Source organism: Sander lucioperca, chromosome 8 (assembly GCF_008315115.2).
Source record: "Sander lucioperca isolate FBNREF2018 chromosome 8, SLUC_FBN_1.2, whole genome shotgun sequence".
NCBI classification, from domain to species: domain Eukaryota; kingdom Metazoa; phylum Chordata; class Actinopteri; order Perciformes; family Percidae; genus Sander; species Sander lucioperca.
In genome coordinates, this window is record NC_050180.1 from 39702309 (window position 1) to 39729500 (window position 27192).

The following is a 27192-nucleotide window of genomic DNA, read 5'->3' on the forward strand; positions in this document are numbered from 1 at the left end:
TAATACATAAAATACTCTCAGACACACACACACACACACACACACACACACACACACACACACACACACACACACACACACACACACACACACACACACACACACACAGTATCTGGTGTAAGCAGTGGGCCACTGTTGACATGTAATGGAGCCTCCTAAAGGGATTAAGGGGTAAACTGTGAAATGTGCTGAATGCGCCTGCTTAGTAAGAAGGGCCCTGAGGGCAAGCAGGAGAGACAGGATTAAGTCACCCGCTGTGTGTGCGGTTACTGTGTCATTTCCTTACTTTGTCATGCCACTTCGCCATCAGCTGATCCATTTACTCATATTGTTTAGCACCCAGTGGGGCTGCATCAAAGGCAGGCGGCACAAAAATGAGCTGCCATGGGGACCATCATCAAATTAGCTCTATGATTCCTGCATTTGTTGCCATTGAACCGTATCACACTGACTGCTGTCAGCTTTACATTAAGCATTAATGGAAATGGTACACTTGTGAAGTCTTGAAAAGGATATGACTGATGAGTTATTCTGCCTTAAGCGTCTTAAACTCTGGAATATATGTGGCTCGTTGTTCTGCTGCACCCACCTGGTGTGCTTATCCTGCATACAGTAAGTCCTAGACTATCCTTTCTTGAATGTTACGGTCTTTACCACTGAGGACAGCTGAAGATGAAAAAAAAAGATGAACGTTTTTCAATGCAAGAAAACATTAAAGCCATAGTGGGCAACTATTTTATATTAATGAATGTCAGTTACATTCAAGCCATTGCCAAATGAGTTGATACAAAGCTAATTAAGCTCCACAAAACGCTCTGTATTTCTCAGTATGGCTATGTTTACAAAATGGTGTCACCTGGCGCAAAAGCTCGAGTGATGCATTTTACGTCACAGCTGAGAAAGGACAACAGCAGTGTTCAGCTTTGGCGACAAAGAGGACATATAAATTACACGATAATTACCTCTTCTGAAGAGTCCATCATGATTGTTTTAATCCTCTGTGTACTCACTGATTTGACGGGTTAAATGCTACTAGCAACTGCGTGATGGAGGGGTGGTGCGCAATCACCGAAGGCTTGCGTCATGTGGATGCTCCGACAATGTTTTTGTCATTACTTAGAATTCCTCATGGGGGCGGCAGAAACTACGCACTATAGCTTTACTTCAAATTAAAATGTGGGACATCCACTAAAGTAAAATGCAGGACATCTAGATTACTTGCATTTGGATGTTCTAATTACATGGTGTTGAGTTTTTTGGAGGGAAGTCCAGAAATTCTTGAGCAACTGAAAAGTGGAACTTTTTTTTATGAACTACTGTATACATCTCGACGCGTTCACTATTAATTCCCACGGAGAAATCTTTTCCTTCATGTCCCACTCTACATCATTCTCATCTTACCCTCATTAACTTAACTCTCTCTCTCTTCTTTTTCCTGTTCTCAGTGCATGGTCCATTTCCCCACATCTTTCTGCTTGTCATTTCCATTACAAAAATCTCTCACTCTTTTTCTGTCCTCTCCCCACTCTACATCCATTTCTGTCTCTTCCCCACACCTCTCTGACTTAATCTCATTTGGAATGTCTTTTGACCCCTCCGTCTTTCCAACTCTTCTCCCTATATGACTTCTGCAACGTGGTTGAATCAAACTATTACATTTTGTGCTGGATAGATACCGTGTAATTTCCTCCCTGGTTAGTATGGGCATGGTAAGCCATTTGTTTGCAGAGTGGAATTCATAAAGCTGTGATGAAATTCAAATTTCTCTCCTGTTTGTTACACCATCTTGGTTTTCCCTCGTTCACTCAGTGTGTGTGTGTGTGTGTGTGTGTGTGTGTGTGTGTGTGTGTGTGTGTGCGCGCCTGCCTGCTGTTACTAAGCACACCATCACAGCTATATCTGCAAAGGGGAAAAGGACTCCCAGGGGAAGCTAGACGACTGTTGCTAGAAATCACTGGGGTGGCCTCAATATGTGCTGCTCTCTTACTGGCAAGAAACTCTCAAAACATTAAGGTTTGCCTATCTCATGTCCTGTCTCATATACAAAGACTTTGTACAAAATACTGTCAATTCACCTTTTTTTCACACTGCACCGTAACAGCAAGCATTGCCAGTGAGGCTTAACAGAACCAGAACACTCATTATACTCAATGAGGATGTCCTAACAAGCTGCGAGCGTCAGGGAGCAATGCAGAGGTCCTTCATTCCCCAAGCCTTACCATACAAGCTCTTTCTATTTTTGTGCATCAGCTACTCCCACAACTCAATGTTCAAAACTAGTGAATGAGGAGTCTATTTGTTTACACTTTGGCGTTGGACACAAACCTGCCAGATCCTGAGTGAAAAGCCTGTGTTGCTGTTGGACCCAGTGATAGTGTTGTAATTATTCTACATTTATTTGAACTGCTTTCCTTTCCCCAGAGAATTTACCTCCTGACACATTTGCACGGTCTCAAATTTGTTTGTGTTGCATCTCTAAAATGTAGCACTGCTAGCCAATCCCCTACTCCTTCCCTTTTATCCCATGTGTCTCCCTGACTTCCTGCTGGGCAGCGGCACAGTGGCAGTCAGTCAGAGGGAGTGTGATGCCCTGAATTTGTTTGACGGGTTCAGTGTTTGACAAAAAATGAGAGGGAATCAAATGCTCCCTGGTGAGATCAAAGAGACGGGCCAGGGTAGATACCCTGGCCCTGCAGTCTGCAGTCATATCAATCCCTGGACAACAGACAGCTGAGCTCTATATCACAGTGCAGACAGACAGAGAGTGAGGGGGAAAACAGGCAAAGTGTAGGGTAATGAAAGAGATACAGGGACAGAACTGAAACGATGAAAGAGCAAGACTGACACGAATCTGAGGGAAGGAGCGAGAGAAAAACACAGGACGTCTTCGGAGAGAGGCTTCAAATCACAATTCTTGGAGGCAGAAACAAAAGGCGTGTAAACAGACTTATTTTCTTGCCGTTCATCACAACACTTTTTGTTTCACTATTTGCTTTCTGTCATCATGTCTCTCTCTCTCCACCTCTACGGTATCTCTTTGCCTTCCCCTTTATCTCTTGCAGTCCCCAAACTAACTTTCTCCCTCGTCTCTGCTTCCCATTTTTTTTTTCCATGCTCTCCTCCCTCCTTGGCCCCTGAAGTCTTTCTCTCTGCTCTACTCTTTCTTTTCTGATTATCCTTCACTCATCACGATTATCTCTGCCCCCCTTTCTCTTTACCACCCTCCTCTTCATTTGCTGTTCCATTTCTGTCATGCTCTGCCTATCTCTTTATCTCCTTCCCTCCCTCCATCCTTCCAAAGGGAAGTTGTGCTGTAGTGTTTATGCCTGTGGAGTCTGCAGCTTTTCTTTTAGATGCTGTCTTCTCATGATCCTACATTACAGGGCTCTGCTTGCTCTCCTGACCTTCTCCCCTTTCCTCAAATCATCACTGTGGTTCCAGTTGCTCTCTTTTTTTTTGTTTTAAGGAACAATGAGAAAAAGTTTGTTTGGCAGAAAAAAAGAAAACTTGGGGCCACATAGAGGAAAAATATAGTATATACTCCTTTGTACACTTTAATTTGCAGTAAGTCATTTATCATAAATAAGTAAATAGATGGTGCTGGGCCTTGGACTAAGGAAATTCTGCCAGGTGTAATTCATTTATTGCATATTATATATAATACATTATACTGTAGAGGTGTCTGTCAGTCATCTTGGTACTCAAAAGCTCTGGGTTAGTGTTACAAGAAAACATGTTTCCTCACATATGTATGTTGAGCCAACTAAACTGAGCATTCTTTTCGGCGTGGCACCTCATCTGGACCTTTTCAAACCCAAATTCCAAGAGCTGCTGGTCTGAGCTGGTTTTATTAGAAATAGCTTTGTTGCGCAAGCTAACAGCTGCTAAAGCACAAAGTCTAATTTTCTGTTTCTAAACGTTTTAAACACAGATAATGCAATGAAGTCTGTAAACAAAACAACTTTGGAGTTGTTGTAATGTGAAGTGTTTTTTAACCTCTAACAGAACAAAGTTGCTTCCAGTTTTGTGTTAAGCTAGGATAACGTGCTCAGGACCCACTAACTGTACAGTATTAGCTTCAAAGATTAAAATGATAATCATCTCCTTATCAAACTATTAGAAAAACAGTAAACGAGCATATTTCCCAAAATATTGGAGTGGTAGTTTATTAGTTGCGAGTACCATTTATTTAATTAGGTATGCCATTAGTGAAATATGGCCTGTTGTAACAATGGATACCAAACTTAAGCATAAATGGGGGTGCCCTGGTAGCTCACCTGGTAGAGCGTGCGCCCCATGTACCAAGGCTCTGTCCTTGCTGCAGCGGCCACGGGTACAATTCCAACCGTGGTCCTTTGCTGCTTGTCATCCCCCTCTCTCTCCCACTTAATCTTAATCTGTCCTATCATATAGAGACAATAAAAGCCCCCAAATTAATCTTTAAGGAGAAAAAAAAAAAAGCAGAGCGGGAGACTTGACTGCCACTGTTTCTCTAACACCAGAATGACACATGTACAGTACCATACTACAATCCACTTCACTGATGCAGGTAGCCTGCATACTTGCCTGCAGACAGGAAATTCTGCTAAAGCCTACAGTCCTCTGAGCTTTACCATCCCATTTGTTGTAACAACCAGAGAAAACACCAATCAGATGTCGCTATACTGTGACTACAACTGCTACGTTTCTGGATATTAAAAAAAGGAAGGTAAACACACCAGTGGGCTAATGAGCTGCAGGTTTTGGCAGAACAAACTCAAGAAAGACGCCACACGCCAAAATAGCTGCAAGAAAAAAGGCGGACAAAACACTGTTTAATTAAAGGAGTTCTTTCGTGTTGGAACTGTTATTCTTTCTTTCGTGATACGTTTTTCTACCTGCCAGTAAAAGAAGCTGATGACTTTGTAGATTAATCAGTCATGTTATCATCAAGCTTGTCTTCTTGCTGCTTTGCAGTAAATGGAGGACTAGCTCCACAAAACAAGGGTATGATTACAGAACAAAAACATCACAAATCCCTCCAAAATGTCAATAGTTACACCTTTGTACGTTTTCTGCTCTTTCAGGATCCTAAACTGTTCAAGTTTACATTTACATTATCCAGAAAGACTTGCGACATGTGCAACATTTGAAAAAAAACGCTACTCTAACAGGGGTAACAGTGGGGTAAAAGACCAGAGGACATGATATACAAACAAGTGCAAAGGAAGGAAAAGGACAAGCAGTAATAGAATTATCAAGGGAAAAAAAGGGCAGAGCAGGAGAGCTACATCAGTGAGATGAGAGGAGAAGCTCCAAAAAAGACTGGTAAGGGAGGAAGAGAGCCATTTACAGTTTTTTAAGATTACAGGAAGTACAAGATTAAAGGCAAGGGTGTGAGAGCAGAGATGTACTGAAGAGATGAGCTAAAGTAAAGAAAAAAAAACTAAAGTGGGACAAGTGGAAAGTAAGTGAAAAAAGATGAAAGCAGGAGGAAAAGGATTAGGTTGGGTGGGTTGAGAAGAGTGGATTTTTAGAAAGAAAGATACTAAATGCCGCAATTTAGAGAGAAAGGGAGAGAGAAAAGTGTGAAGCACAAGAAAAAAGACAGAAAGCTGAGAAACAGATGGAGCAAAGAAACAAATAGGAAAGAATTTAGGCAAAAGTCTACAAATGCTTTGGAGATAAAGGAGTAAAGAGGGAAAGACAAAGAGGAGAAAATAAAAAAGGGGAATTCAGAGAAAGGAAAATGAATAAAAAGGACAGATGACAATGAAGAAGAAAATGAGGAGAAGGCACAATAGAATAATGAAGGACATAAGAGGACAAAAGAACAAAGGGATGAGGAGAAAGATGATTAAAAACAAAGAAAAGAGGGAGAAAAGAGGAATAAGAACAAGAGAGAGAGAGAGAGAGAGAGAGAGAGAGAGAGAGAGAGAGAGAGAGAGAGAGAGAAAGAGAAACAAGATAATAAGCACAGATAAGAGGAAAGGAAGGAGGAGAGGGCAAGGTGGACAAATCAGGAAAAAGGGAAATAGGGGGAGAAAATAAATAGGAGAAGTGGCAACATGGCGATGAGTGAAAAGAGGAGATGAACAGTGCAGACAGGTGGCCAGGAGAACAGAACATAAGTGTGAAAAGAGAGTAGAAGGTGGTAAGGACATCAGAAAAAGAGGTAGAGGCAGAAGGAGAGTAAAAGAATTAAAGCTGCGGACAGACAGAGGAGTAAACATAATCCATCACTGCTGCTCCGCCTCCACTCTCCCCAACCAACACCTCCTCCTCCTGAATGCTGATCTCCAACTCTTATTCTCTGAATCACAGTCACTTTTCTCTTCGTTCTTCTAGGTTTGTCTCTGCCACATTCCGCAGTCTGTATTTTCCTCCTCTGTCTCTCTTTCTCCTTGGATTTGGTCATTCCCCTGCTGTTGTTGATTCTTTATTAGTTGGTCTAATAAGAAGATTGTCGCCAATCTTTTATCACTTCCATTGTTTTGTCATTTACAGCAGCTTCTATGAGAGTTGTATATGGATTAGAGGATGGATACCCGAACCGAGCCCGTCGGGACCCGGCGGTACCTGACGGCCGGGCCGGGTTCGGACAGATATTTAGAAATGATGTTCGGGTTCGGGTCGGGCTCGGTCACATCAGCGCGATAAGGCACTGAAAATTTTAAATTTAAAAAAGCTTATTATGTAGGTGCGTGCCTGTGTTAACGTGCGCTTGTTGCCCCGTGTGCGCTGATACGCTCATCTGTTGACATTTCTGAATGCCTTCCTACAAACGTACGTGTGTTATTAGTTTGAGAAAAAAATTTGATTTTAACTGTGTCGGGCTCGGACATAAATATCTTACTGCTCTGTCGGGCTCGGGCCAGGCTCGGTTACTGCTCTGTCGGGCTCGGGCCGGGCCGAAAAATGCAGCCCGATCCGCACTCTAATATGGATCTGAATATCTGTGCCTAGCCTAACAAGCCTGTCATACTTATTTTTGAAACTCATTCAATGCTGCATAGCCTCCACTTCTTTTAAATCTTTATAAATAATTATTCAACGCTGTACTGGCTGGAAAATGTGGTTAACATTGTGGTTACAATTATCTAAACTGGTCCTACACTAAAAAAACTTTCCTTTTCCCACTTCACTTCAATATTACAGAAGTTTACTCTTGGAAGAGTGACACTTTATTTCAATGGCAATTAAGCACACACTGTAGACAGCATATAAATATGAATAAAGAGGCCAATAGTGAAATTCATAGATGAGGTCTCCATTGAACAGCAGCTCCCTCGTCAAAAAGCCTCAGCAGAGGATGTACTTCCTGCTGAAGAAGTTCAACCTGCCAAAGACAATGATGGTGCACTTGTACACCGCCATCATTGAGACCATCCTCTAGACTGGGTAAACCCAGCCCGATCTGCCGGCGATTTGATTTTGCCCTGCAGCTCAAGCTGGAAACCTGTACGTTTATCCATCCTGCTTCAGTCACAATTTTGCGGGGACCAATCACAAACTGGCTTATCCACCTGCGCTACTGGCGGGTTTAACACGATGACGATAGAGAAGCGACCAAGCAGCTTCTTGTTTACATTCAACATGACGGCCACCGAAGCGCAGCAACCCGTTGATGCTGCTGTCGCTGCTACGTCACCCGGATCGTTGGTCTGATTGGTTGAAGGACTATCCAATTGCGCAGAGTCATTTGAACTATGCCCGTTGATCATGCCTCTTGTGCAGTAGAAAATACAGAGAAGACTTCCCAGACTAATGTTCAATCTTAAAAGATTGAGCTTGGTTTGGTGATAGACAGACTATCCATCCTCACCTTCTCCATCACAATCTGGTACGCTGCTGCCACTGACAAGGACAAGGGCAGCCTATCATTCGCTCCGCTGAGAAGGTGGTTGGTTGCAATCTGCCGTCTCTTCAGGACCTATACGCCTGCAGGACCTGGAGGCGGCCAGGAAAATTGTAGCCGATCCTTCTCGCCCCGGACAGAAACAGTTTGAACTCTCCCCTCTGGCAGGGGGATGCGGTCCATCAGGACCAAAACCTCCTGTCACAAAAACTGTTTTTTGTGTGAGTGACTCTCCGTGGCTGCAGCTGAGTACATTTACATGCACAGTAAAACCTCTTATCAAGTTTTAGGAGCACAACATTTCTGTGTTTGTGCACGTTAACATCAGCCCTTATTCTGGTTCAACTAGCGTCACGTAACGGTCAGCAAAACGACCAGTATGACGCATGCACAGTTTAACGATCTACGCACTAGTGTGCATGTTTATGTACTCACTGAAGTTAATGAAAAGTGTGGATGAAAGGACCAGCAGCAAAGATATTTCTTTTTTCAGAAGCAGGTAAAAAAATAACTCAACTCATTAAAGTTTTGGAGAGATAGGAAAAGCTACAGCAGGGAAAAATGATCCAATCTAAAAATGATCCAATCGTTATGCTTAATTATTAACAGTTTTGGCTCCCGGTTGTACAAGATGTAAAAAAATATATAAAAGAAGCTCCATTAGTATTTTGATCCATGTATTTTTTGTCTTTTTTTCCCTTTCCTTTTACCCTGGTTCCCATCTAACTTTACATCTGTTAAATTCTGTTTTTGTGTCCCTCAATCTTTCTTCCTTTGTGACGTCTGTTTCACTTCTCTCTTCATTTCCCTTTCATGTCACCGGGCTCATCTCTCAGTAGTCTTGGGCACTAATGTCTTAATTCAGCTCTGTTTCTTCTCTTGTTTGCTCTACCCACCACTTCCTCTCCTCTCTTTGCAACTCAGCCCCTCCCTTCCTCAAACACAACTCCATCCCTATCGACCTGCTAACATCCAACTGGGAAAGATGCTGATAAACTATCTCTGCGGGGATGTGGGCACTGCTTCATATTCCTGCAGTTACACACAATTCACACTATTTCCCCCAGGGAGCTTTCCAGTAACGTTGAGGGGTTAAGTGCCTTGCTCAAGGACATGTCCAATGAGAGTGAAGAATGAGTCTCACTCGCTTTTCTCCCCCCTAGGCCATTCATCATCCTCATTCTCCACTCCCATCTCTTATCTGTAAGCATCACCTTCACACACCCTCCGCTCATCCTCACTGTCCCGTCCCAGTTGTTCCTCCACCCTCTCCTCCGCTCCCTCCATCACCGTCTCTGCTCTGAGCCCTCCCATGCTCCATCTCCCTCCTTTCCCACCACACACTGTCTATTATCGTTTGAGTGGGCTCTGATGAATGACTGAGTTTGATTTTGATTTTTTCTTTTTTGGGGGGAGGGGGGAGGAGGAGCAGGAATCGAGCGAGGGGATTGGAGGGAAAGAGTGGAGAATAAGAGTTTTACTTGTAAGGCACTTTAGCCTATACTGTTAATCAGAGTGATTTAAAATCTCTGTTCATCAGTTTCAAAAAGCCAACGCACGACCTTTGCATCACTCAGCGTGGTCGGGCAAAAATGAATGGGTATTTTCTGAAACCTCTGAAGCTTTATTCGTGGGAGTAAGCCAAACTTGGAGATTAGATCAGCTTTTTATTGATTTTTATTGCTTTTTCTCAACTCACATATGGCTAATAAGTTCTCTGCTTTGTTATCACCTGACGAGGAGAACATTTATTAAGCTGTTATTCGTCTTTGCTTCTGATTTTTAAATTTAAAAAAAGAAATACAACACTGGAGCTTTTCCGAGAATGAAGAAGACTGTCCACAAAAAATCAAACTGTAAATGAATTATGTATGTGTATTTGTTCTCTCATCTTCGTCAGGAAAACCCTGAATAGGTATACAACAAAAATCCAGAGCCTCTTTTGAACTTCGGGCCAAATCTATATCATTATTCATTCCTCTCTTAATTAATCAAGACAAACTTTTTCCCCTTTGATTGTCAAAATATTCCTGTTTCCTAGGAAACACTGTTCATGTCTGCGATTTCTAAATAGCTTTTTTATTTAATAAAGCATGACAGGCAAGAACATACTTGCTATTATATATTCTGCTTCACTAGTGTGAAATTAAGCTGTATAACGACTAATGAGTTCTTTTCAATCGCAAGACAAACGGTGTGTGTTAAATCTTAAATGCAGTTTTAAACCAAAGGAGAGATGCACTAGCTTAAAGTAGCGGTCACCAATGTAAAATGATAATTTGTAGGTATTTCTCGTTTTCATGAAACATTCAACACTGTTACTGATGTCTTCTCTTCGATACATAAATGAGAAATATATTATTATTCCAGACGAGTACTTACTTCCTGTCCAGAGAGGTAGTAGGCGGCCAGCAGTCCTCCAATGAAACGAATGTTGACCTCAAACACAGACACCTCGGCATTCTGGGAAAACAAAAGGGCACAGGAAACAAAACAAAAAAACCATCACATTGGATAAAACAAACAATTTGTTGTTCATGTTTTTATATGGATATTCTGTTGGTTATATACCATTCTCTGTCATGGGAAGTAGGTGTAAAACAGGTTAGGGGCTTTGGTTTGAGCTCCTTGGGGGTTTCTGTACCACCAGCACAGATTGTATTTCGTTTAATCTCTTTGACTACAGTGTTTGTATCAAGTGGTTTGCAAAACCTTCCAAAACTAATTAGAATTACACAGGTGAAGACCTGCATTCTTCAAAAAAAGAAAACAGGCTATCCTGGGAAAAGAGCCAAATCAAAGGTTATCACACATCTTTACAGTTTATTATTAATAGGGATGCACCGATCCGATTTTTTCAGTCCCGATACCGATGCCAGAGCTTTGTGTATCTGTCGATACCCGATACCGATCCGATACCGTTGTTGAATTAATAATACACTGTATACCTTCCACCTTATACCTTCCTTCCACCATGTGGAAGAGACTAAAGGCACCAGACTTTCCTAACTAAACATTACTTTCCTAACTAAACATTACTTTCCTAACTATGACAAAATAACATAGATGTAATGTATTGAAGTCTTATTTATTTGTACACTCAACTCTTCCAGACACATGCGACAACAAAACTTTTTTTGAATATTTTGTCAATATCGAGACCGATATCCGATCTTAATATCGGATCGGTGCACCCCTAATTATTAAATAACAACTCAATCTTTATTCCCAGTAAATCATTAAATAAAGCAGATCACATGAGGAAAAGACATAAAGTAACCTATGACTTTTGCTCTCTTTAGCTACAATGGTCTCCCACTCTGTTTTATAGCAGAGGTGCCTAAAATAAAAAAAATAAAAAACGCCTCTGTGAACACAGAAACAAATCAATACAATTTTATAAAAAGAACGTTAATTTTCTGGGAGAAGATTGGAGGTTCAAGCTCACTCAGTACTACATATTTGACCGGACTTTATTGCTGATACACACTTGTTGCATGGTCTCCATCACAGCGCAATCACATTCACATTCAATTCTAATTACTATTATTAAGTACCCTAAAGAATAATCCCCCTACTGCTAGTCTTCTTCTAGTCTAGTAAGCTTTCCCAGAAACCCCAGCAGCGTCTGTGGTCGACAACTCTCTTGGTACCATGCTGCAGTAAGACTATTCACGTGTAACACCTTGCAGCCTAATACATTCAAATGCTGAGAGCTACTTACAAATTACAATGTGAGCTTGCTCTGATTTTATTCACACATGAAATGAAAACATACAAGAGATGAGGACTTTACCTGCGCATCTCTCTAAAGGGCAGCCTGAATTACCTCGATTTACAGTTAATGCACTCCAGAGAGAAGGGGAAAGTGGGAGGAGGAGAACAGGAACATTGTCTGAAATTTGACTAATGGGGCTTTACCATGTTGAACGGAGCTAAAATGTCCATGTTAGCGGCTTTACACTGATCAATAAATCAATTTTAGGGATGTTAATAATTAACCGTTTAACCGACAATAAGAATTTTGACTATTAATACTATCAGTTAAACAGTTGAAAACAATATTTGTTGCATGGTTTTTGCTAAGTTCGTGGCTCTCACAAAGGCCAGCTACATGCCACTATATCGATGAGGACTGGCTGGTTAAATCGGCTAAGTCTGCGGTCAGCTGCCAACCTGTTTCCGTTGTGCGGACACGCAAGCGGTTTTATTACTAAGAAATTGGCCGCATGTGTCCATGACAATGCACGCACGCAACATCGTGGCTATGCGACCGGCACGAGTCTGCAGCTGTCTGCAGACACTGAATGTGGAAATGTCTCAGCCTCCCAAAAGGGTGAACTGGGACTCAGGTGCCTGCTTGTCGGTTAAACAGTTAATGATTGGTTAACGAGGGTCGGCTATCGGTCAGGATAAAAATCTAAATTATAGTCCCTAATGAATTTTATTTGTCACATGAAATCGTATGAGGTGCAATTCCAGTGAAATGTGTGATATGCTTTCTTATTTCACCATATGAGACAACTGTAGTCTTCAGTCAGGAGCAGGTGTCCACAGACAACACACATAACCTGTTTTGAAGTTTGACCATAACACCCTTCAGGTTTGGGTCAGCGGTGGTCGCCAAATCACTGCCCATTTACCCTCAATGAACCTACTCTTAATCCATCCCATAGGCTCTCTTTGCTTCTTGCCCTCTCTGCCAGTGTCTAAAGCTGTCAAAAACTGTCATATTGCAGGGGAACAACCATTCTTCTTGGCACCCCTCCTCCCACAGGACTATCATTTCCACCAGAATGTTTTTTCTTATCTACTGGGGACCACAGCATTATATCTAGGTAAGAGCGGTGGGAATCACATGGAGCTTCCTTCCAACATCCAACCTCTTATCTCTGTGAGCCATTTGTAGCTGGTTGGATTCTGGCCTCTTTGTCGTAACAAACCTGACTCCCCCCTGAAACATAGGGGACTGCTCTATCTGCATCTCTACAAACGGGTTTCATTTTAATGTCAGCAAAAGACAGCAAGCAGATAGGGGCACCTACAATCCACCTTGAGTTAAATGATTTTGCACACTGTCAGAATGTGTGATAATGCACCCGTGTCACTTCCAGCTGGGTCCTCCCTCAGATCCCATGTGTGCAGTTGTGCTGGCAGGGAGAGTGTCGTATCCTGACTGTAAAAGGAATGAGGTGAAGAATGGCTCTCATCTCCACCTACCATATTTTCTTCTCGAATGGATCCCACTTTGTCCAAGACCCCTGGGAGCGTATCTCTTGCTTTTTTGTTTCCTCCTCAAGGTTTTCCCCCCTTGTTTTTATCATCTGTCTTTTGTTCGCATACTTTATAAATTTGCAATGTCAATACAGATAAATACAAAGACATTTACCTTGTATATGTCTTAAATTCGTACTGCAGAGAGTTCTCTCTTGAAATTGAAACAGTGGAGCAAAATTAGCATACGTGCCATAAAACAAGTGCCCCATTTTCTCAATATCTAACCCAGTACACATTTTTCACACTATATTATGTCAGGCAAATAATCATATTAAACCGCTATATTACACTGATTACTAAAAGATATTTATGTAGCAGCAATGGGCGGCTACAGACACCCTTCAGCCACCATTCATCATTTCAACATTGGTGTAAGCCGCCATATACACCTCTTTTGAACGTGTTGAAAGTAGGGATGTCCCGATCAGGTTTTTTTGCCCTCGAGTCCAAGTCATTTGATTTTGAGTATCTACCGATACCGAGTCCCAATCCGATACTTCTATAATATATAAAAAAAGAATAAAGAAGAGCGAAAAAACAGATCCAGGATGTTCCTTATTTTTTATTTAATTCACCTTATCAACAACTCTGTTAACAAACAGAGCACTTCTGTTACATATACAGTTTGCTATGGCAATGTTGTTGTCATCAACTTTATAATACCTCCAGACCGCAGACATACTCGCGCTTTCTGCTTCAAGCTGCTTCCGTGTTCTACTTTGCCGGCATTCAACCAATAGCGTCTCTGCAACAAAGTGATGTCATGCCGCACGCGTTGCTGTTTCTGTGTGGAGTCAAAAGGGTCTAACTCTGTGCCACTGCATAACTATAGATGTGTTAAAAAATAATGAGAATATATATACATATATGATCGGGAGGTAACGTCCGATTCCGATCGAGTCTGAAACCACGTGATCGGGCCCGATTTCCGATCACGTGATCGGATCTGGACATCCCTAGTTGAAAGTGTCTGCTAGGAGCCAACATGTCACAGACATTTCCTTTAAATATTCAATATTGTCAAAGTTAGTGTCAAACTTTTTCTTTTTTTGAAACGCACAATTAATCTGAAGAATAAAAGAGCAAAAGCACATTAGAAGGCAGGGTGGATGTTGTGTTGAACTGAGTGATGAAGGGACTGGAAGATCACGTAAAGCTCAAGGCCAGCTTTGTTTTGGTAGCATCCATCAATCTAACTCCCTGTCTGTCAGTCACCCTCACTCGTTAGCCATTTACAACTGTTGTTTAGGAGCCCAGACCCCAATGAGCAGAGGAGCTATAAAACAGCCCTAATTTAAAAGCGCCTGCAGTGAACACAGAAAGGACAGCGAGGAATCACGTAGGCTGTGCACTGATGCATGAGAGCGGCACAAGAATAGTAAGAAGAAAAGTTTTGATTAAAACTAATTGTTTTGTTTTGAAACTACAATACAGGACAGTCATTGTATTCTCAGATCTTCTATCCCAAGATAGCTCTTAATGACATACTGCACTTGCTCTACCCTGACAATTACATCCACTTTCCAACCTTTTCTACTTTCTCTATTAATATCCACCACTTACACAACACATCTTAAAGCCATTTCCTTTTGTGCAGCTTCCTGTCATAGATGAATCACTGTCGTTTATTTCAAATGGATCCTGTCACTACTGTAAAAGTGCTTCTTCCTGGCGTCCACACTCTTGGGTATATTTTGGTTAACGTACATTATACCATGGTCTGTGTGAATACTCGATTCTGATTGGCTGCAGGGTGTCCATAAAAAAGTGTTGTAGGACACCTACTAAAGGAGTTCCGGTGAAACTGACACACTACGCTACATTAAAACAAAAAAGGAAATGTGAATCTGTTATTACCAGGCTTTAGTGCCTCGTCCTCTGAACACCAAAGTATGGCGCTAACACACAAACCGCAAGAAGTAAGTTTTAGTGCCCCTCTGAACTGACTTTGTTTTACAGTGAATAACATTATCTCACATCCCGTTCACTGTTCAGGTCGCTACTTCAGGCTGCGGCCGACAGTAACGTTACACATCGTGGATAAAATTGTTCGCTGCGCGTCGGACGGTCCATGCCTTGCTGTCGTCCATCAATACCTGACAATGGACACCTCGTCGGGCATTAACCCTTACATAAACTGTGGCTCGACTTCAAGCACTTAGGCAATTTTGCTGCTCTATCAATTGAAGCTCATCTTCTCATAATGTCCCTCAGTAAGAGTGTAAGCTAAATTATATATATTAGTGTACAATCAATAAGTCAAACGCCAGAAATGTAATCAGCAGCAATTTTGATAATCAATTAATCCTTTTGAGTAATTTCTAAAGAATACATGCCAAAATTCTCTGATTTCAGCTTCTCAAATGTTAATATTAGCTGGTTTCCAAAGTTGTCTATGATGTAAAACTGAAAATATTTGGGTTTTGGACTGTCAATGTGATATAGGAAATTGGGATTTTAGACCATTTCATGAAATTGTATAGGCCAAACAACTGAGAAAATAATCAAAAGATGAATCGACAATGAAAATAATTGTTACTTTCCGCTATAGTTAACTGATATTAGAACATGTATTCTCTATTCTAACACCATTAAGCTGCAGATAGAGAACATGTGCCTAATGTAACCGCTTCTTTCTCTATCTGACACTTTTTCTAAATTAGACTGCACTTAATTTAGCAGGGAGATAATGCTGAACTGATGCACTGCTTAATAATAAAACCCAAATAGTAGCTGAGGTGAAGTGAGTAGCTCTCAGCACAGTTGAAACATTTTATTATCTCTTCTTTAGTGAGAGCGGCGCATTTACTGTTATTTCAGGTGTTGCACTTTGTTTGGCCCCTGCTTACTTATACACATTCAGTGTGTTATGTAATACATGGCTTTACAGGAACAAGTGAAGCTATATTAGAGACCAAGGCATACAAAACACCTTTAGCATTCATCCTTCATTAGTCCCTTCTCTTTTATACCGCATAGCCTGCATTTGTCTAGCATTTTCACAGCTGAAGGTTCTACTTCAAAAGTATAGTGTAACACAAGCATTATGTGCTGCATACAACTGAATGTGTGTGTGCAAGTATGTAGCCTCACACAAGGTTTGGCTCAAATATTTCACTAAAGCATGAAAAAAAATGTGATGTAGTCCTTAAAGTTTGAAGGCAAACAACTGAAAAATATGTCATCCAGGCAACTCGGCTAAAATATTAAATTCTGCAATGACTTCTCCTTCCAGGTGACAAGCTAGAGGAACACAAAGAGCCGAGGAAGTCACTGTCAAATGGCTTTCACCCTCAGCAAAAGGCTAAGAGGGAAATGGGACAGGATGGGAGAGGGGGCGTCTAATCATGACAAACACGACAGCTTTCACTGAGTAGGACTGAGAAAGCTTGGCAATGTCATGAAAAATAAACAGCAGAATGTTACTTGGGAGGCCATCTTTTCTGCCTCTCGTGTCTGAAAGAACAGTGTCACATATAACATTTAAGTGCTGACGTTTTCACCAATAAAAAAAATCTGAATTAGGAACTCTTGCTCCTTTATGATTAAATGTGGTTAATCAAGCTTGGCTGGAACACACTCTTTGACAGGTAGCATTAATTTATCTCTCCATCTCTGCCGCATCGTCTCTGATCAAATCCTCAATTTAACCAGGGTTATTAATGCGTCAGTTAACGGAGTCCATTCATTTGGGGGATCTTTGAGCCTGGCGATGGACCTAACGCCGACACATCCATCATCGAAGGGGAAGCTGCAGTGCAGGGGCACTGGAGACTCCAACAATGACTCACTACTTGGGTCAACCTGACATGGCAGCTATTTCATTATTCATTAGTGGTGTGGATGGTGGGTGGCTTAATCGAGAGGTGGTGGAGGGAGGGTGTGACAAACATGTTATGTATTTGTTAAAAGCATATGGGAGCCATAAAATTATGATTTTAAGTCAGGACTATTTGACACCAGGAATACTAGACAACAGACAACATGCACTTAATTGTAATTGTGTAAGATTGAGCTAAGTGACATCATGTCAAGACCTTGTGCTCACATATTCCAACATGCTTAGCGGATGTCTCACAACAGCGGTCGCTTGAGTAAATGTCTCAAATTTCTTTAGCTTAAAACATAATTACAACTTGGGTCTTTGTTTGTATTGGTCATGGTAACATTTGGGCAAGAAACAAGAAAGACGAGCGGTATTGCCATAGTTTTGCGTACAATTTTCAATTTTCCTGTGCAAGGATGGATCACTACCGACATTCACTGCACTCACTTTCAGTTTTAAATACAATCACAGTAGGATTAATACAGTAATCTGGGTTAATTGACGGCTAATTTACAACATGTCTGATTACTGTAGGTAAGACGGTCACGTTTCTTGTCCTACCGTCTTTGTGATGCGTTCACAGATCTCAGCAACTGAGGTGAGTACAATGTTAACTTGATTGGCAAAACTACAATAATAAGAGGAAGGAATTATCCTTGACGGGGAGGGACATGCTAATTTAAACAATCCAAAGTCAGTTCTGATCTTAAAATATAAATTGATGAAAGGGAAAAGGGGCAAATTCATCCTCACTACAAAAGGTCAAACTGACAGACAAACTGCACACACACAGCACACATACACAGTGGTAGTTAAGGCCAGTGTAATGCAGTGCGCTCACACATGCATGCACAGGAGAGTGATTAAACTTGACCAAGAATGATGTCTTTAATCTCCTCCAAGGAAATCCAGGCTATGCCCTTATTCCTGCCTCAGAGCTCTGACTTGAGAGGCTGGGTGTGGCCACAACCTCTGGGTTGAACAAATCTTTGATATACTGCAAGGCCACTTCAGGCTTCAAAAGTATTGCTCCCTGTGAGCTGGGGAATTACCGGTTTTGTAAAAGGTCTGAGCAAAAGGCCAGAGTAAAGCCATGGCCATAGTGCAAAGATTCAGCCAAAGCAATCTTAACATTTCATGCATGTTACAGAAGCTGGAAGCTAATGCCTGAATCCTTTGCCTAATGCATGCAGGTATAAAAGGCATCAAACCAAGCCGTTAATGAAAACAAAGCGACACACCTCCCTCGTTAACAGGAGCTTCAAGTCTCTCCCACTTTTCTTAGTCTTCCCTCTAATATCTTCTCTCCTTCATTCCCTCCTGTGTAACCAAAGGCTTCTCCTCCTCTCCCCTGCCTCTGGTTCTTATAACTCAATTCAAACACATTTGCAATATTTTCCTCAATGTCTCACATTCCTGTCATAGTTACTGCATTTGTAATACTAATAATTTGCCCCTTTTTCATAAGGCACTGATCTCATATTGTTTGTTGGTGAGGAAAGTTTTATTACAGTGGCTGCTCCTGCAGGTATTTTGGATTCCACTGTGCTAGAGAACACACTTGTTGTAATGTGAACACTTCTATTTAATGAACCCAAATGTTGCCATTGTCAGGTGAATTTATTACTATCTGCATCATATTAATGTTTTTATAGGTTTCATAACTAAACAAAGGCCTAAATTCCCAATAACATCTTATCTACTTTTATCTTTTCCATTCCACTCACATCCAAAAATCCATCCCCCTTTTTCTGCCTTATTCTATCATCCCATGTTGCACTGATCTCTTTTAATTTTCCACTCAACCATCCTCCATCTCAGAGTGTATGCTATCGAATTTATTAGGAAATATGTATTCAATTTAACGCGTTATTTAAATGCAACCCATATACTGTAGCATAATAAACCCCAGCCATGTCTATCTGTCGATGATCACAGTGTCTTAACCTTCAGTATAGTATGTATTTTTCCATGTGGTGTCGAACAACTGCACTGTGTCTTGAGATTGTGGTGGGACTTGGAGTTCTATATCATGGCTCCAGTTCTGTCATTATCCTTGTATAAATTGTGCTATTTACTGGTTAAGGCCTTTCACGAGCTTCAAGGAAAGGTCTTGAGGACAAGTGTGGCGTACAGTCAGATGAGGATGTACAGTAGAGTAAACTTGGGTGGCAAGCTAGCAGTTGAGTCCTCACATTTGTTGTCGTTGTGCTGTAGAGTAAAGGCCGTTTTATGGTTGTGCGTAGAATCGACGGCGTACTCCCGCAGACCACTCTGCGTCTACGCCGGACCCTACGCCGTAGCCTAACGTGCACCTCTCGAAAATGGTAACTACACGTCGCGGCCACGCACGTCGCTCGGTCGTGGCTTGGTAGCGTTGCATTTCCCCCCCGACTCATTTCCTGGTTCTCCTTCTCCATAAACAACATGAAATCAAGGAGAGGGTTAACTTTTCCTGCTAAAGATCTCCCACCGTGGTCAGAAAGAACAGGGGAGACACTTTGTTTCTCTCACTATGACTCTAGAGTCCCAACTTGCTCCGAAGACAATTGCCGTCACTCTCTTACTTTCTCCCTCGCTCTATCACCCACTACCCACACACACACACACACACACACACACACACACACACACACACGCTGGCTCAAGGCACACACCAACGCACAAATAAACAAAGAGTTTCGCGATTGACCCCCACTGACAACGCCCAGCGCTCGGAGCACACCAAGGCATGCATGGAGGCCCATGAGAAAGACATGGAGATTTCAAAGGGTCACGACGCCGTAGGATCGACGCCGTAGCTATGGCGTGGAGTTTATGCACGATCATAAAACGGCCTTAAGGCAGCTGCATTCTGACAAAGTCAACATACATGCTTGTATTTGCTGGAACCTTTGCCACCGACGGTGTAGAACCCAAAATACTTCCAAAAACTGCTTCTCAAATGCTTCGGTCTGATGATAATCCAATCTGCACGGCTTTGCTTGCTAGTGTCCTCTTTCACTTATATTTATTAGCTTAGTTTACTGATGAATCAATAGGGCATGCAATAGGTCAAGGTGATCATAAATTTTAAAAATGCCCTTTGCTGGACCACAAGGCAAACTTGCCTGGACCGTTACTAGTAACATCCTATCCCCAAATAGTCTTTCTTTTCCTGTCTTTTCTTTTTATTCCTCACAGCCATCTCCACTGCCCATTTGTATCCCCCTCAATCTGTCTTCAGGGCTGATCTTTCTTCCTCCATCTCTTTCTTGGTCTATCCATCCAAACTCTTACCTCCTCAGTCTGTAATTAATCTTCACTGGTCTCTCTCTTTCTCTCTTCTTTTCTCCTCTCTATCCCCGGTGTCTCTTCCTTCACACATCTCCTGCTGCCTCCTCTGTTCTCTACCCTCCATCTCTTCTTCACCCACCCTCCATTCAATCTAAGCCTTTTCTCTTCTTTCTCTCCCTCATTCTCCATCCCCCAATTCCTCCCTGTATCCCTCTTTCCGCTGCTTGACCACAGTGATCCTGAGGTTAATTAGCACTCTAAGTGTCAGACTGTTAGATCCCCTCTGTCTACCTGCTAGCTGCCCTGTGATTGTCTCAGTAGGGGGACTAACAAGCTCAGGAGTTAGACATTGGAGCAGGCAGAAAGTAAGGAAAGAAAAAAAAGAGAGAGGAGGGAGAGCAAGGAGAAGGCACGGACAGAATAATGATTTCATGGAAAATTTAGAAAGATGTGAGAAAAGGGGAAGAAAGGAGGGATGGCAGCTTAGCCATGATGGGGAAGCAGAGAGATAAGGGAAGAAAAGACATGAGGTAAAGTAGAATAAAGGAGAGAGAGATATGTAAGGATAGCGAGAGGATAGTAGAGGGAGTGAGAGCCATGTCAGGTGGACGGGTAAATGAAGGAAGCCTTCTTAGGTGTGAATAAATGTGAGTAAACCAATTGGAGCATAGAAAGAAAAAAAGGGAGAAAACAAAAGAAAGAAATAAGATATAAGTTGGTATTAAGTTGGAGAATGATGGAGGGGTGGATAAAGAGAGATAGTAAAGGATAGAAGATGGAGGGCAAGAAATAAATGCAAAGAAAAAGACTTGAAGAATTACAGAGGAAAAGGTAAAGGACAAAGGAAAACCTAGGAAGGTGGACAGAGGGTAAAAAGATAAAAAGAAGTGATAGACATGGCAGATGATGGATAGAGGGGCAGATAAAAAATGTGATTGCCAAATGTAATAAAAGAGGGGAGATTGAAGACCATAACCTAGTCAAATAAAAAGACTACAAAGAGGTTATAAAAGAGTGACAGTAAAGACAAAACAGGGAAGGAAAAAAAAGATAATAAAACGGTACTGTGGGATGAAGACAGGGGCCGTAAGAGTATGCAGGGACCAGAAAACATAACAGAAGGGAAAAGAGGGTGGACTGAGGTGATTGACAGAGGGAAGGAAGCTGGAAATGGGAGAGGAGGAGTGAAACAGAAATAAATGAGGAGAGCAGCAGATTTGATGGACAAGAGAGACGGAAAAGAGTGGAGGTTGTTAACCAAAAGACTGTGAGAGGCGAGAGAGAGAGAGAGAGAGAGAGAGAGAGAGAGAGGAATGAAAAACAGAAATGACACAACGAAAGATAAGGGATGATAGTTATGAGTGTAAAAAGACACTGAGTGGGGAATCAAGCTAAGAGATAGAGAGAGAACCCTTGAAATTATTATTACTGTATTTAAACATCTAGATTGTACTAAACAAAACAGATATTCTAACTGTGAGTAAGCTTGCATATACTGAACATATGAATATATACTATTCGTAGGTCTAATGGTGCTGGATGGCATGGTACTCAAGAAAATTGCATCAACTGCATAAACTCCTAGTTTCTGTTACATGATTATTTGTCTTTCATTGGTTGCCGCTCAGTGCTATTTATCCGCCACGGCTCTCATCGGGGAAGACTTTCACAGTGATCGGCCAAAATGCATCATTTGGCTATTGAATTTGAGAGGAAATTATCATTTGTGACTCCTTAGGTGTTTTCACAGCAGATGCAGGTCGTCAAACTAGTGTTCAATCCCGAGTAGCAACAATGCCCCTCAAGTAACACTGAGATTTGTTAAGATGTGAGTTTCTGTCCTCCAAACTCCTGTGCAGTTTGTTCAAAGTGGGAACACACAGCATTTTTGGGACCATCAACAACAACCTCTAATCTAAACAATTCCTGAGCATGTTGTTATTCATGAACTATTGCTCCATACATGTACATGTGTATAAAAGGAAGTTGAGGTACACACCACTCCAAAGTCCAGGTTCTGGTCGATCCACTCCTGGCCGTCCTTGAACTCCTCGTGCAGACCCATGATGTAGAGGGTGTCTAAGGCATCCACAATGGTCGCCCCCAGTTGGGAATTGCCTGCACAAGACACACGGTAAAACAAATAGAAAAAGTCAGATGGGCCTAATTCGTGAAGGAGAAACTAAGACATCTGTTGCATTTAAAAACAAGAAAAGCCAATACCTCTCCTGGTGTAAACCATATCTGGAAGTTCAAGAGACAGTGATTTATATACCGTAGTTACATGCAGCTATTGCTAGGTTGCCCTTGAGCAAAGCATCCCCAACTTCACTGGGGATGTTCAGTGCCCTCCAGGTGTGTATCTTTTGGAATCGAGGTTAAAATTAAAATTTGAACAGCCCTTATATGATGTACAGGAAGACCTCTAACAACCGGTGACCAGTGGGAATTCCAACATTGTTGTGCCTTAACTAATCTGCATGTCCTGAATTACAGCAGTCTGCAACTGACACAATCAGGTGTTGCAAAATAGATAAGAAATCAAGCTAATTAATGCAGAGATAAAATACCAAAGGTCACATCATCATACAATTTTAATTTGCCGCATTCACTTGAGAGTCATGGTTTGGATGACGGCTAAAAACTGTTAACTGTTAACTGTAATAACATAGTTCTCTCTCTGTCTATAGCAGGGAGAAGCACTCCAGTTTGCAAAGCCAGAAATCGCAGATAGTGGCAAAGTACAGTAAATGTTTCTCTACCATTGATGCACCCTGCAATTATATTATAGTTATTTTGTGCAACTGAGAAATAAAATGTTACTTATTGCACCATTAATTAATTTGCAACTCATCCAAGTATTGTTGGTTCTACTCACTGTTGTATTTTCACTCTTAATACAGTTCATCATTGTAATTATTATTACTTACATTACAACAATTACTACAGCTGAGGTCAGCAACTCTCTGACTCCAGCTTTGGGACTGTTATCTCCTTATAATGCACATACATTTATGTTATGCATTTTGAAATTACTTTTAATGTATAGTCACAATCTCATCCCCTATAGGGTATGGGATTTGAGCCAAATATTTACATAACGGGGAACACACAAGACAGCCAGTCTTTGTCCTTGGGCAATTTTTAAAAAAATCCATTTTGTTTTCTACTTTACTTTAAGTGTGGTGATGCCCAATAACTGGAAGTGAATATGAATAATTTCATCTTGCTGTTTTAAAAAGGTTTATTAAATGTATCACTTAATTTTACTCTATTTACAACACACATGGGCATTTATCATTTATTATGTAGACATAAAATTGTTAGATTGATTACTCTATGTTAATGTACTTGCCTTTACATAAAACAAAACAACTCCATATCTTAAAGCACTAAGGAGTTAATCTCCTCATTAATATGTGAAACAATGCAGCAAGGTATTCCAAGACCTCACCAGATCCTCCTGATGCCCCTCTACTACTGCTCACTGTATCTGGTTCAGTACAATACACGTACATTGAGAGCAGACTTCAGTGGTAAAAGTCAGTGGCACTGCCCTTTAACTCCTTCCTCATTTCATATCAGCTACAGCGTGTGCTGCTGGAATTCCTGAGCCTCCCCTCCACCCCTTCTTATCTACGACTCCATTCAAAAAGAGCGTCTGGCTTCATGCAGGAGCTGCAGCGTTATTATCATTATAGACAGGACCTCTAAATCACTCTAAAAATACACTGCAGCCAGGCAGGCAGGGCTGATAGCAAGATGCCCTGGCCGCCTGCCGGATCTTGACAGATTGGTCCGACTGTTTGTGGAGCGGAGTCCCCTCTGCTGTTACACACAACCCCCATCTCCCTCCCTTCTGCCACTTTCATCACCTGCAGGTGCGCTGTAGGCAGAGGAGGCAATGTGACACCATTTGAGGCAAAGCTAGAGGCCTGTCAACGTTCTTGAGTTGGAGAATATTCAATTGATGTCAAGGTTTTGTGTTAACAGCTCCTGAATGCAGTGCTTCCTGTGTGTTCACAACAATGATACACCATAAAAGAAAATGTGATATTGACATTGTTGATAAGCCATGTTTTTCCCTTCTAAAACACCACTATTAGTGCATTCCTGCCAACAAAACTATACTATACTACGACACTATAAATAAAAAAACTGAAAACAGAACCTAGTCCTGTTCTCTCTCGTTATGGCTGAAGATTGAGACTGTATATGCAGTATTATCCAAGGATGTCAATTTCACATACATGTTGTTGCTTGAGGTTTACAGTCAAAACACCCTTTTATTTTAAATAATTCAACTGAACAGGTCTCCAACACACTTAACAATAGGACAGAATAGGGGTGCGACAAAATATCGATTCGGTGATATATTGTTGTCCTCCTCCGTGCAATATGATAGTCGACTAGGCTGCTGCAAAATATCAAAAAAGTTAAGGTGCTCTAAATAGATTCCCCTGCTCCCAGCATCGTTACTTCATGGCTCCTCAAGGTGGCGCTCAACACACTGAACCTAAGCTAACTAGCCGAAGAGGTTTTCAACAGAATGGCGGAGAGCCGTTTGAGGAAAATAACAAATGTCCCAGCCACGTTTAAGTCCAAAGTCTGGACCCATTATAATTGCTCTATAGTTCTATAAATTTAATTTACAGACTGAAAAACCTTTGTGATTCCCACCACTAGTACAGAAAATGTAACGATTTAAACCATCACCACCTGATACCGTTTTTTATTTTATTTTTTTAAATTAGATGAACAGATACTGAAAGAAGGCTTAGCGGACTGTAAATGTGAAAATAGTGCATTTGTGTCGGTTGTTCAGCCTACTTTTAATACTTCTATTTATCTGTAACAACTTATCCACTGGCACCTAATTCTCATTTATTTATCACCCTCCCCAGTTTGTAAATTCAGCTGCAACGGGGTGGTGATAGCGCAGTGGATATGACACATGCCTTTGGTGTGGTTCGATTCCCACTGTGATACATCAACCAATGTGTCCCTGAGCAAGACACTTAACCCATAGTTGCTCCAGAGGCGTGCGACCTCTGACATACAGCAACTGTAAGTCGCTTTGGATAAAAGCGTCAGCTAAATGACATGTAATGTAATGTAATGCAACTTCAAAAGGGAAAAAAAACATATTAGTTGACAGTTTACTTGAGTTTCTCTTGACTCTGACGTGGGGTTTGTTTTCCCAACCTTGAGAAGTTCAGCTCACTTTCATGCCTGGATATAACTGAGATCACACCTGAACAGTCTCTCCTCTGCTCCAACACACCCTCCATCTTTTCATCCGCCCCTCCTCCTTCTACATATCCATGTGTTTGTTCTCATTTATCACTGTCTTCAATCTTTCTGCGATTCTCCATTCAAAAGCCTGATGCACGAATACTCCTTCCACCCTTCTGAAGGTGCGGTTCTCTGTTGCTGAGCATTCGCCCCTGCTAACTCTCCCGTTTCCCCTGGCTAATCTGGCTCGACCCTGCCTTTACCTGCCTTTAGTCCTCATATCTGGGCTCGTACTGTTTCACTGTCCTTGTAAACAAAAAACAACAAACTGTCTGTTGCTGTCGTTTACCACCATCCTTCCTGCATCTGAGCGCTGTGTAGCCCTTTTCATTTGGGGAATTATCGCCATTGTCTCATGCGCACACACACACACCCTCAGCAGAAAGTTCTCATCAAACTCTCTTCCTCTCTTACCATACTCCTTTTCCACTGATTGAATTCACACTAAACACCTTTCCTTCTCAACTGAAATCTCTCACACTCAGTCTTCCTCTCTCCATCTATCCCAATCTCACCTCTCCATCTATCCCAATCTCTCTCTCTCTCTGCCAGTTTCATTAGACGACAGGTTTTCAGCGCTCTCCAGGTATGAATTCACATGAGGCAGAAAAATGTGATGTCATTATTCAGTCTCTATTCTCTGGGTCTTGTAAACTGTCGGCTTTGGAAGAATGAAAAATGATGGAGAGCTCAGGGGGGTGGGTGGGTGTGTGTGTGAGTGTGAGTGAGAGAGAGAGAGAGAGAGAGAGAGTGTATGAGAGTGGGTTTCTCAGCAGGATTTAGAAGCCTGGCTGGAAGAGAAAGTTGTTCTTGAGAAAAGCACACAGTTGTTGCATTTCAAGGACGCCCTCGCTCGTATTTCCTTTATACCTTTCTAGCAGCCTCTCTGATTTTGCGATGCCCCTCCTCCTCTATCCCATTCAGTCTAAATCTGTTGAGCTTCTTCTGATGCTGCCCTCTACACAACCTTCTGCACTGACCTCTCTAAATGTGCTCCCCTTCCTTCTGCCTACTGTATATTCTCTAACATACAACACAACTATAACTGTAGAGCACTATTTTCTTTATGTCTCGCTTAGTTGAGAATTACGTAATACTCCACAAGAAATCCATAGTTTTCATGAAGACTAGAAGAAAGTAGTTTGAATGAAAAAGGTTCACAACTAGTTCTGTGCATTATCCAGAATAACCGGGACATTGTTTCTTGCAAAAGATGGTGCCGTTGATTTTCTTAAATGTAATTTTCAGTGCTGACCAACAGAAATTCAATTCCATTCAGCTACATTGTATTGGGTACAAATCTCACAGATGGATAGCTCATAAACTCAGCAAATAAAACCAAAACATTAAAGTGGCCATATTATGCTCATTTTCAGGTTCATAATTGTAATATGAGATTGTATCAGAATAGGCTTACATGGTTTAATTTTCAAAAAATACCATATTTTTGTTGTACTGCACATTACTGCAGCTCCTCTTTCCACACTGTGTTCAGGTCTCTGTTTTAGCTACAGAGTGAGACCTCTCAACTTCTGTAAGATCTTTATTGTCAGTCGCACATGCGCAGTAGCTAGGTAAGGATTACATGAGCTAGCTAGCTGTTTCTGCAACTTCGGCCTGTACAAGGCAGGATTAACTGGGAGACTTCTTCTAAACGAGAGCGCACTTCCAACTTTGTGTG

At 41.6% G+C, this 27192-nt stretch overlaps 1 protein-coding gene across 1 annotated transcript in view; it reads right to left on the minus strand.

Annotated features, from left to right (window-relative positions):
* Positions 1-27192, minus strand: part of man1a2 (mannosidase, alpha, class 1A, member 2) — a 130586-nt gene that overhangs the window by 35539 nt on the left and 67855 nt on the right. Inside the window, exons 5-6 of the mRNA XM_031310949.2 lie at positions 22216-22334; positions 10220-10300 (exon numbers count right to left, since the gene is read on the minus strand). Of these exons, the coding sequence (XP_031166809.1) occupies positions 10220-10300; positions 22216-22334 (200 nt within the window). The remainder of the gene's footprint in view (positions 1-10219; positions 10301-22215; positions 22335-27192) is intronic.